This window comes from Dipodomys spectabilis, unplaced genomic scaffold (assembly GCF_019054845.1).
Source record: "Dipodomys spectabilis isolate Male_0828 unplaced genomic scaffold, ASM1905484v1 ptg000080l, whole genome shotgun sequence".
Lineage (NCBI taxonomy): Eukaryota > Metazoa > Chordata > Mammalia > Rodentia > Heteromyidae > Dipodomys > Dipodomys spectabilis.
The window spans coordinates 3,779,280-3,790,475 of NW_024870757.1; the positions used below are offsets into that span (position 1 = coordinate 3,779,280).

General features: G+C 62.5%; 1 protein-coding gene across 1 annotated transcript; it reads right to left on the bottom strand.

Moving 5' to 3' along the window:
* Positions 1-1,274: 1,274 nt before the first annotated feature.
* On the bottom strand, positions 1,275-10,740 carry Ssc5d (scavenger receptor cysteine rich family member with 5 domains). Its single transcript, XM_042683203.1, has 13 exons — positions 10,716-10,740; positions 10,238-10,264; positions 9,580-9,888; positions 9,298-9,411; positions 9,071-9,184; positions 8,453-8,761; positions 7,983-8,300; positions 7,445-7,615; positions 6,043-6,360; positions 4,498-4,980; positions 4,110-4,424; positions 3,698-3,865; positions 1,275-2,743 (listed from the first exon to the last, which is right to left on the bottom strand). The coding sequence occupies exons 1-13, from the start codon at positions 10,738-10,740 to the stop codon at positions 1,275-1,277; spliced, it is 4,140 nt and encodes a 1,379-aa protein (XP_042539137.1).
* Between the last annotated feature and the right edge of the window lie 456 nt (positions 10,741-11,196).

Sequence of the window (11,196 nt, forward strand, 5' to 3'; positions counted from 1 at the left end):
AAATGTCTGTCTCGTTCTGGGATCAAGTCTCAGCCCTGCTGTGGGACTGCAGGCCCGTGCCTGTCCTCTCAGAGCCTGAGTCCCTTCTAAAATGGGGATCAAAGCCCCTCTCTCGCAGGGCTGGACAGAGCATATCAGGAATCTGCATGGCCGTGGACATGGAGAAGCACACTCAGAGGCACTCTGGCTAAGTGTGCACATGGCCTTCCACACCCACTCATTCTACCCTCACAGTCACCCTGAGGGGCCTGGTCCAATTTTACAGAGGAGAATATTGAGGTTCACGGACAGGAGGAAAATTAGCAGCTTCCCCCCTGCTAGACCTGGCCTGGACAGGGCTTGAGGCCAGCGGCTGTCCCACGGGAGTGTGTCTGTTCCCAGCAGACAGGGCTGGCTGCCCACCATGAGCCCTGTGTGCCCTGGGACCCCGCAGCCCTACCCCCCTCTGCACCGTGGTGTTCAGGTCCATAAAACAGGACAGTAGATCGTTCTTGAAGCTGACCACAAGGCCAGGCACTCCCTAAGTCCACTCAAAGACTTGCTTACCATCCAGCCGTTGCCACAGCCCCAAGAGGAATCAGCTATTATTACCCCTTTTATAGGCAGGGGATGTGGACTGAGGGGCGCAGGGACTGGCTCCCACCCATCCTAGCCAGGCTGAACCTGGCCTCATCCCCATCTGCTGCGCTGTGGAAGCAGAACCGTCCCCAGCAGGTGCTGATGAAGATGGGTGACACAGAGCCTGACCCTGAAGCTCCCACAGATAGACAGGTGTCATGGTGGTAGGGAGGGGGGGTGCCGCTCACTCCAAGATGCCCGCGAAGCCAGGCAAGGCGGCATGCACCTGTGCTCTCAACACTTGGGAAGCCGAGGCAGTAGGATCGCAAGTTCATAGCCAGACTGGGGCACAGACTGAAATCTCTCCTCCCCTGATGTCACTGGGAGCTCCCCATCACAATCGTCATCATGATTCCCATCAGCACAGCCACCTTCATCACAGTCACCGTGTGAGCCACCATAGTGTCATCTGCTAATCATCACCACCAGCTTCATTACCACCTTTACCGACACCATCACCGCCATCAGGATCATCATTTCACATCACCGTCACGATCATGCATGGCACTGGCAGTGTGCATGAATCAAGATCAATCTGATTCTCTCTCCAGAGCCCACCTAGGCCACCAGAAACATCCTTCACTCTTGTTTGTAATTGAATGCTTTTTTTTTTTTTTTTTCTTGAGGAGACCTGAAGCCTCCAAGTTCTGGAGTGCTCACACGTCTCCCCTCAGAGGCCTCTCCTCCTCAGGAGTGGTGACAGGGGGCCCAGGGGTGCTGGGAGGCTGTGTCACCTCCGCCAACCTCTTTACAGCCTCCCCCAGCTGCCCCAGACCCTGGGCAGCCTCTACCAGCTGGACCAGGCCCAGCCCCAAGGCCTGGCGCTCCTGCCGGTCCTGTTCCAGAGCCCAGGTCAGCCTCTGCAGCTGCCCCCCCACCTCCCGCACCGCAGCCACCAGCTCTGCCAAGGCAGGGGGCTCACAAGCCATGACCCTGACAGGGGGTGCAGGGGCCACACAGGGACCAAGAGGACCCGGGCTCAGACCCACGGTTATCTGTTCAGGGGAGTCCAAGGGCTGGGCTGAGGGGGCTGGGTGGGGACCCGAAATCACAGTGGGGTCAGAGGCCGAGTGGAAACTCTGGGTGGGAGGATGGCTTGATCTAGGAGCCTGGCTCCTGTACTGTTTTGGGTTTTCAGGAGATGTGGGGTCTGCACTGGAGGCTGCAGAGGACTCAGAGAGGCTGGGCTCAGCAGCTACCCAGGCCTCAGGGCTTGTCCTCTGAGACACAGGGTTGGGAGGGGACCCCGTAGATGGCATCAATGAGGTGTGCAAGCTAGGTGGGGCCCTCAGAGGTGGGGTGGCAGAGGAAGGTTCTGTCCTCAGGGGGGCTGGGAGGGAATTACTGGTGGCCACAAGAGTTGGGGTGGGGCCTGGAGTACTGGTAGAGGGCGTGGTGGGGGATGGCTGAGGGCTGGTGTTGGGGTGGAGGGTCGTGGTGTAGGGGCTGGTGTTGGAGTGGGTGGTCGTGGGGTGAGGGGTTGTGGAGGGGTGAGGGGTTGTGGAGGGGTGGGTGGTCGTGGGGTGAGGGGTCGTGGAGGGGTGGGTGGTCGTGGGGTGAGGGGTCGTGGAGGGGTGGGTAGTCGTGTGATTAGGAGTGGTAGAAGGATGAGGGGCTGTGGTTGGGTGGGCGGTCCTGGGATCTGGAGTCGTGGTGAGGTTGGGGGTAGTGAGGGTTGGGCTGGAGGAGAGGTCTGGGGATCCAGAAGGTTCTGAGACCGCAGTGGGGGGGTGTGGCGTGTCAGACCCCGGGGGCAGCTCGGGGGTAGGGAAAGAGGGCATCTCCGGGGACAGTGCAGGGGCATGGGAGGCCGGCGGGGTGGAGGGGCGCCCCGGGGCCAGCGCCGGAAGCCCCCCGGAGTCGGGGGTGGGCAAGGCCAGGCCAGGCCGCGCCGGGAAGGACAGGCCGGCGGCGGACGAGGCGTCGGGGGGATCCCCAGTCACCTCCTGCTTTTCGGTCGAGCTGGGGAGGAGTCGTGGCGTGGAACCCGAGGTCAGCGGTGGGCTGGAGGGTCGCAGCCAGCCGGAGGAGGGCGTCGGGGTCGGGGTCGGGGTAGGGGCCGGGGTCGGGGCCGTGGCCGGGGCCACTGTCCGGGCAGTGTTGCGCTGCCGCTCCCGCGGGGAACCTGGAAGGGCACAGGACCCGGTTCCGTGGTCAGCCTGTCCCGCCCACCAGGAACCCACCAATGGGCAGCCAGCCTGCCCTCCAGAAGCCCACCAGTGGGAAGACGCGGGCGTCGGTGACGTCAGGAGTCGCCGGCAGACGTGTCCCGCCCCCAGTTTCCCGCCTCACCGGCGCTCGGGCGCCCCCTGGCGGCCGCTGCCCGGAAGGCGCGAACATAGGCGAGAGCAGAGCCAGAACAGTGGACCCAGAGAAGAGGGCGGCGAGGGGCCAGGGGTCTCAGGCATGGGGGAGGCACTTCGGGGTGCAGAAACAGCAGAGGGTCGGTTTTAGGGCGATGCAGGAGGGGGTGATTTAAGTCCCACTTTTGCCTGCTGGGCGTAGGACCCCGGTCCCATCTGAGGAGATGCAGGGACAGCTGTGCGCTGTTACGACCCAGGAATCGAAGCCAGCGCTGGCTTCTCTCCTTCTGGGGTTATGCTTACAGAGCCTTACGCTGGACAGCCATGCCTGGGTGCCTGGAAGTCCTCCCTCCCATTTTTTACACAAGGGTCTTGCTAAGACAGTTCCCCATACTACACACAAGGCAGAGTAAGTAAGGTTCAAGAACCCAGGCAGGCAGGGCGCCAGAGGCTCACACCAGTAATCCGAGCCGGTCTGAAGCCAGCCTGGGAAGGAAAGTGCACGAAACTCCGATCTCTAAGTAGCCAGCAAAAAGCCAGTAAAGCTGTGGTTCGACTAGTAGAGCGCCAGCCTTGAGGGGTAAAGCTAAGGGATAGTGCCCAGGCCTTGAGTTGAAGTGCCAGGACCAGCACAAATGTATGGAGGTGGAGAGGGAAGATGAGAAGAGGACCAGGACGGGTGTCAGGGCCGCTCAGGAGCCCAGGGTTCCAGGGACTCCCACAGACTCCCTGACTGGCGGGGAGGAAGGCCTGAGCTCCTGGTCCAGCGCCCTCACCTGTGTGTGGTGGGCGCCGTACTGCTGGGGATGGGGCTCTGGGGTGCTGGAGGGTGCCCCAGGAAAGAGTGCGTCCAGGCCCCACTGCTGTGGTGGTCTCTTTGCCCAGGTCCTCTCCTGAGGTGGGGTCCCAGGTCCAGGGGGGGTAATCGTGGTCATCTGTGTAACCTTGGGAGAACAGGGCAGCCATTGACCGGCTCCTGACCTCCTGAGGGATCCGGAGCCCCTGCCGGGCCCCGCCCCTTCCAGTCCGTCCTGCCCACTGGCTCCGCCCACTGGTCCCAGTCCCACCTGCCACCAGCCCCGTCCCACCCCTGCAGGCCCCACCCACCCTCCACTGGCCCCACCCTCTGCCGGCTGCCACACCCAGTCGGTCACGCCCCCCCAGCCAGCCCGCGGATCCCCCCCATACCGGTGCAGGTGAGCCCCACGTCTTCCTCGTGGTCGCAGTTGTGAGTGCCCCACGGCCCAGAAAGGCATTCGATCAGCGACGTCTCACTGCCCTTACAGCCCAGGTCGTCCAGCCAGATAGGCCCCGATCCCGGCCCGTAGTGGGTTTTACCCACCCGAGGCCGGACATTTCCGCAGCCCAGTTCCCGGCAGACCACGTCCGCGTCGCGTAGGTCCCAGCTGTCATCGCACACGGTCCCCCAGCGCCCGGCGTGCCACACCTCCAGCCGGCCTGCGCACCTGCTGGGCCCATCGGCCAGACGAAGCCGGAAAGGGCCTGGGGGTGGAAGGCTTGTGGGTCAGGAAGGGGGGCAGCCTCCCCGCACTCCCACCTCTTCCCTGCCACTCACCTGACTCCCCGGGGGCACTAGTGAGGGAGGGGGAGAGGTCGCTGGGTGATTCTGAAGATCTTTCCGGAGTCTGGGCAGAGGGCTCCAGGGAGGCCCCCTCCCCAGGGGCCAGTCTGTGGGGAGTCGCCGGGGTTAGCCTTTCGGAGGGCTCCGAGGTTGGCTCTGGGAAGGCCGTGGTGGTGCGGGGTGTGGCGGTCTGCGAGGTTGGCTCTGGGGGACTCTGGGTGCCTCTGGTGCGTTTTGTGATTGGCACCCTGGGGGGCTGAGGTGTCGGTCTCTTGGCATGTTTAGTCACCCACTTCCTGGTACTCTTGGGTGTTTTCCCTGGTGCCTTAGTGGTGGTTTTCTCCAGTTCACGGGGGGTCACACTGGCAGAGGGCTTGGTGGCCAGGTCTCCTGGAAGCCACGCATCCTGATCCCGCCCCGGCCCAGGGAGCCAACTCCAGCTGAAGGGGTCTGAGATGGTGTCCAGGCCAGGGGTCCCTGGGGGAGAGGGCGAGGGGAGGAAGGAGAAAAGGCATCACCAGACACGGTGGTGAGATCGGATGTCACCCAGGGCCCTCTGCCTCAGCCAGTCCCCAAATTCCCATTTAGTTGTTAACTCTTCACTAGTTCATATCTCACATCTCTTATGGTGTAGGCCTGTAATCCCAGCTCCTCAGGAGGCTGAGATCTGAGGATCTGAGGTTAAAGCCAGCCTAGGCAGACTTCATCTCCAATTAGCAAGCAAAAAACTGCAAGTGGAAGCTGGGCACCAGTGGCTCACGCCTGTAATCCTAGCTACTCAGGAGGCTGAGATCTGAGGATCGAGGTTTAAAGCCAGCCCTGGCAGGAAAGTCTGGGAGACTCTTATCTCCAATAAACCACTAGAAAACTGGAAGTGGTGCTATGGCTCAAGCAGTAGAGTGCTTGCCTTGAGCTGAACAGCATAGGGACAGCTCCCAGGCCCAGAGTTCAAGCCCCATGACCGACAAAACAAAAAACAAAAAAAATCCTGCAAGTGGAGATGTGTCTCCAGCCAGCCAGCCTTGAGCAAAAGAGTTCAGGGACAGGGACAGACCCTGAGTTTAAACCCCAGTTCTAGGACCAAAAAGAAAGATGTAAAACAATAAATGAGGAAGTAAATAAATACCAAATATCTGAACCTAGTGTCACCAACCGAAACTTTCTTTTTTTGTTTTGCCAATCCTGGGGCTTGAACTCTGGGCCTGAGCACTGTCCCTGAGCCTCTTTTTGTTCAAGGCGAGCACTCTACCACTTGAGCCAAAGCTCCATTTCCAGCTTTTTTGAGTAGTTAATTGGAGATAAGAGTCTCACAGATTTTCCTGCCTAGGCTGGCCTTGAACCACGATCCTCATATCTCAGCCACCTGAGTAGCTAGGATTCCAGGCATGAGCCACCAGTACCTGGCCCAACAAGAACTTTCTATATAGTTAGATTGCGGCACCTGTGTGAAAACTGGCTGGGACTTAGGAGGCACCAACGAACTCCTGTCCCATCTCCAGGAAGCCCTCCGGGCATGGCCAGATGGCTGGGGGTCCTCACCTACGCAGGTGACCCCAACATCCTCATTGTGAGCGCAGTTGTGCTTTCCCCAGGGAGCCGTGGGGCAGTCGGACAGCGAAGCCTCTGTCCCTACGCAGGCCACATCATCCAGCCAGATGGGGCCTGCACCCCAGCCGAAGCGGCCTGCCGTGGGGTCTGGCTGCCGAGGGCCCTCACACCCCAGCTCCCGGCAGACCACGGCTGCATCCCGCAAGTCCCAACTGTCATCACACACAGTCCCCCAGCGCCCGTTGTGCCACACCTCCAGCCGGCCGGAGCACCTGCTGGGCCCGGCCACCAGACGCACCTGTGGGGCACCTGGGAGAGAGAAGAGGCAAAGATCAAAGGCTGGGACTCCACCCAGCCTCACTCTTCCTTCTGCCCACTCTCCTTTCCATCTCAGCTCTCCTTCCTTCTGTCCTCCCTCCCTCCCGTAATCCTAGCTACTATGGAGGCTGAGATCTGAGGATCAAGGTTTGAAGCCAGCTGGGGCAGGAAAGTCACTTTTTTTTTTTCTGCCAGTCCTGGAGCTTGAACTCAGGGCCTGGGCGCTGTCCCTGAGCCTCTTTTGCTCAAGGCTAGCGCTCTACCTCTTGAGCCACAGCACCACTTCCAGCTTTTTCTGTGTATGTGGTACTGAGGAATGGAACCCAGGGCTTCATGCATGCTAGGTGAACACTTTACTGTTAAGCCACATTCCCCGCCCACTATCTTTTTTTTTTTCACTCAAGTCTAGTGCTTTGTCATTTGAACCACAGTTCTACTTCATGAGCACTTGTACTCAAGGCTACTGCTCTACCACTTGAGCCACAGCTCCACTTACAGCTTTTTGGTGGTTAATTATAGACAAGAGTCTCATATTGCTGGGCGCTGGTGGCCCATGCCTATAATCTTAGCTACTCAGGAGGCTGAATCTGAGGATCAAGGTTCAAAGCCAGCCCAGGCAGGAAAGTCCATGAGACTCTTTTTTTTTTTTTTTGGTCTGTCATAGGGCTTGAACTCTGGGCCTCTGCTCAAGGCTAGCGCTTTACCACTTAAGCTACAGTGCCACTTCTGGTTTTCTGGTGGTTTATTGGAGATAAGAGCTCTGTCATGTCTTTCCACAAAGCCGGGCTGAAGTCTCAAATCTTGCTCTGGTGCTCCTGCCCCTCCCCACTGACTGTGCCTCGGTCTCCCTGCCCTACCCCACGGGGGTTCATCTGCTTAGTGAGGTGGAGTGAGTGGCCGGAGTGAGAGCCCTGGAGAGTCTGGGTTATGCACAGCTGATGAGTGCGGGCTTCAGACCAGAGCGGCACTCTCAGAGCAGCAAACCCATCATGGCCTGAGTTCCACTCCCTACCTTTGCCAGAGCCCCTCCTTTGCAGGGCTGTCACCTCTGGGGACAGGGAGGGACCAGACTCACCTGCTTCTGGCCCGGGTTCCAGAGGGACTGTGGGAGAGGCCGGAGGAGGGGTGCTGCCCGCTGAGCCTGGAGTCGGTGTGACCAAAGGAGGTCGGGGCAGTGCCTCCCTGGGCGCTGAGCCATTGCTGCCCGCAGCAGGGGCTGTGGGGGGCACGAAGCCAAGGGGCATACCTGGGGTGGGGAAACAAAGATGGCTTCCACCCTGTCCCCTGACACAGCCTGAGTCTCCCATACCCTGGCAGGTGGGCAGGAGAGAGGAATAAAGCCAGGGGAAGGTGGGAAGGTGGAGGGCCAGAGGCTGACTTCTGCCTGGATACAGGAGGCCAGGCAGAGGGCTGAGCCTGCACCTGTGTGGGGCTGCCGTTTGGGGTTGGGTCATTCTCCACCGGCCCTATTTGAGCAGGAGCACACTGTGGAGTGGTGTCCCTGCCTGCTGCACCCATAAAAATGCCTCCAGCCAGGTACTAGCGGCTCACACCTGTCATCCTAGCCACTTGGGAGGCTGAGCTCCTCCTCTTGGCCCCTTGTGCCCCCTCACCATCACACACAGCACCCGCGTCCTCACGATGGTGGCAGTCATGCTGGCCCCAGGGCCTGGCTGGGCAGAATCTCAAGGCCGTCTCGTTTCCCCGACACCGGAGGTCATCCAGGACAATGGGGCCCGTGCCCTCCCCAAAGAAGGCGCCCCCGGGGGCAGCCAGCGCAGCCCCGCAGCCCAGCTCCCGGCAGGCCACCGCAGCATCCCGCAGGTCCCAGCCGTCGTCACACACGGAGCCCCAGTGCCCGCCGTGCCACACTTCCAGGCGGCCTGCGCAGCCGTGGGGGCCATCGGCCAGACGCAGCCGGGGCGCGGGGCCTGCAGAGATGGGGAGGGAGGACAGGGAGACTCTGGAGGAACGGGTGGGTGAGCAGAGGGAGTTCCACCCACAGGAAACAGGAAGAGGAAGAGAAAGGACAGTGCCGCTGAGCACTCACTCTGACCCTGGCCACATGGGGAGGGCCGCGTACCTGTGCAGACCAGCCCTGCATCCTCGCTGTGGTCGCAGTTGCTCCGGCCCCAGGGGCTTCGAGGGCAGTCGCGGAGGGCCTGCTCGCCCCCTCCACACCCCACGTCATCCATCCACACTGGCCCCGTGCCGGGCCCAAAGTGAGCACCCCCAGGGGCGGCCAGCGCAGCCCCGCAGCCCAGCTCCCGGCAGGCCACCGCCGCATCCCGCAGGTCCCAGCCGTCATCACACACCGTGCCCCAGCGCCCACCGTGCCACACCTCCAGGCGGCCTGTGCAGCTGTGAGGGCCAGAGACCAGGCGTAGCCTCTCTGGGGGGACAGATGGGGAGGACCAGGGATGGGGAAGATGGGCTGCATCAGAGCCCAACTTGGAGGAAGTGGCACCACCCGCCTGGGGAAACTGAGGCCTGGAAAGCAGAGAGGTCTGAGAGGTCAGGGAAGGAATCACAGTCTCAGTGGGCCACACACTAGGGCAGTGGAGGGGCTGGGCAGAAGAGGGCTGGGTCTGGATCTCCAAGGTGGGGTACAGGAGACACTGCAGCCAGAAACAGGCTATGGGGGTCTTCTACTTGGTTGGGCCCAGAGCCAGGGAGACTGGGGAGGCAGACAGGGTCTCACCCTGGCGGGGGGCTCCAGTGGTCAGTAGAGGGGCCCGGGTAGACTTGGCCTGTTTGGGCAGCCGGGGGCTCTTCTTCCGGGGGCTGCTCTGTGGGCTCCCGGCCTGGCGGGGGGCTGGGAAGGAGACAGGTTTCCAGTCAGATCTGGGGGCTTTCTGTGGGGTCCAGGGCGAGGGGTCCCCATCCTCAGGGCTCAGCCAGGAGGGCTGGCACAGGGGCCGGCCTCACCATGGGTTGCCAGGGACTCCTCCGAACCAGGGCTCAGCTCCCCAGAAGGCCCCGGCCACAGCTCTCCTTCTGGGGGGGACATCGAGTGGTCTCCGGAGCTGGCAGCTCGCTGACCTAGGAGAAGACAGACCCCGAGGGGCAGAGGGCCGTCTCTGCCTATCACATGGGGGGACCCATGGGGCAGGAGATGCCTGGGCCCCGGGGTATGGAACACACAGGGATGTGCAGGCTTGTGGGGGGGGGTAAGGCCTTGGGGTCCCCAGGTCATCATTGGCTCCTCACCCGCACAGACGACGCCTGCGTCCTCCTCGTGAGAACAGATGTGGGGCTTCCAGCCCCGGGGCAGGCACAGGCCCAGCTGTCCCTCACTGCCCCGGCAGGCTAGCTCACTGAGCCACACGGGGCCCGTGCCCTCCCCGAAGAAGGCGCCCCCGGGGGCCGCCAGCGCGGCCCCACAGCCCAGCTCCCGGCAGGCCACCGCCGCATCCCGCAGGTCCCAGCCGTCGTCACACACAGTGCCCCAGCGCCCACCATGCCACACCTCCAGACGGCCTGCGCAGCTGTGGGGGCCGTCGGCCAGGCGCAGCCGCTCTGGGGAGGAGAGGGGGAGAGGGCAAAGCTGTGACACCCCCCCCCAGCAGGACCATGGCTGAGGCCTGAAGCCGGGGGGGGGGGGGGGGGGGGGGGCTTGAGGGCTGACAGGGGACTGTCCTGCAGGGTGACACCAGGGGCCGAGCCATCCGGGCTGCTAGACCAGCCTCCTGAGTGTTGAGGATTTTCCCAGGGATGTTAACCCTCCCCTCAAGGGACCCTGGTCCAGGTGCCCTGATCAGGTCCAGGGTGGGGAGGGGCAGGCCAGGACTCTCAGAGGTATGCTTGGGGCTGTGGGAGAGGGGGGGGCACAGGTAGGGGGTCAGATGGGAGGAGAGGGGACACTTACCCACAGCCTGGATCCTCACCAGTACTGCTGCAGGGAGGTGGGAAGGTGGCATGAGGACACCCCCCCCCCGCCCCCACATGCACAGTCCCCCACCCCACCCCCATCACAGACATCCAGCCCTCCTGCACCTCAGGGCCAGAAATCCTCTTGCTGAGAAGTAGCAGACTCTGGGCACAGCACCAGGATTAGCTACAGATCCTTGGGGTGGGGCCGCAAATGCTTGGCCCCCAAAGTCAGAGCTGTGCCTGTGATGCCCCCTGAGCTGGAGGCAATTCCTGGGCTTGCTGGGGCGGGAGGCGGGGGGGGGGGGGGGGGAGCTGGCAGGCAGCGGGCTGAGTCCCTCAGCCAGCCAGATGTCAGGGCATCCCAGAGCCCCAGGAGCAGCATCAGGAAGCCCGACCCTAAACTGCATGAGCTAAGGGGTCAGAGGTGGGGGTCAGGTCCCCAGCTGCCCAGGGGGTGGGGGTGGATCACTCACCAAGGAGACAGGCCAAGACCCTCATGTTTGCAGATTCCAGGGCAGGGGACAAGGCAGGGTGAGAGGGAAGGAGGGCAGGGGAGGGCAGGGGAAGAGGAGGTGGCTTGGGAGAGGGAGGGAAGCGCCTGGCCTGCCGGCGCCCTGGACAGCAGCAGCAAGCAGGCTGGAGGCTTTGCCAGGAGGGAAAGAGGCTGCAGGGAGGGGTAAGGGACTGGAGGGGGGAGGGGGCAGGCCAGCTGAGCTGGGGGAGGGGGCAGGCAAGAGGTGTCCGACTACCGACACCCACGAAGACGGCCAGGCAGCGCCTACAGCCCTGTGCTCTGGGCTGCTTGGGGCTGGCAGGCTGGAAGAAGGGACAGGCCTGAGCTTCGGGGAATGGCCAAGGCAGGGGCACACCCTACAGCCTCCTCTCTTGTCCAGCCAGGGGAGTGTGGCTAGGGCAGGAAGATCTGGGCACTCCTTCAGTAGCAAGGGGGGTTCT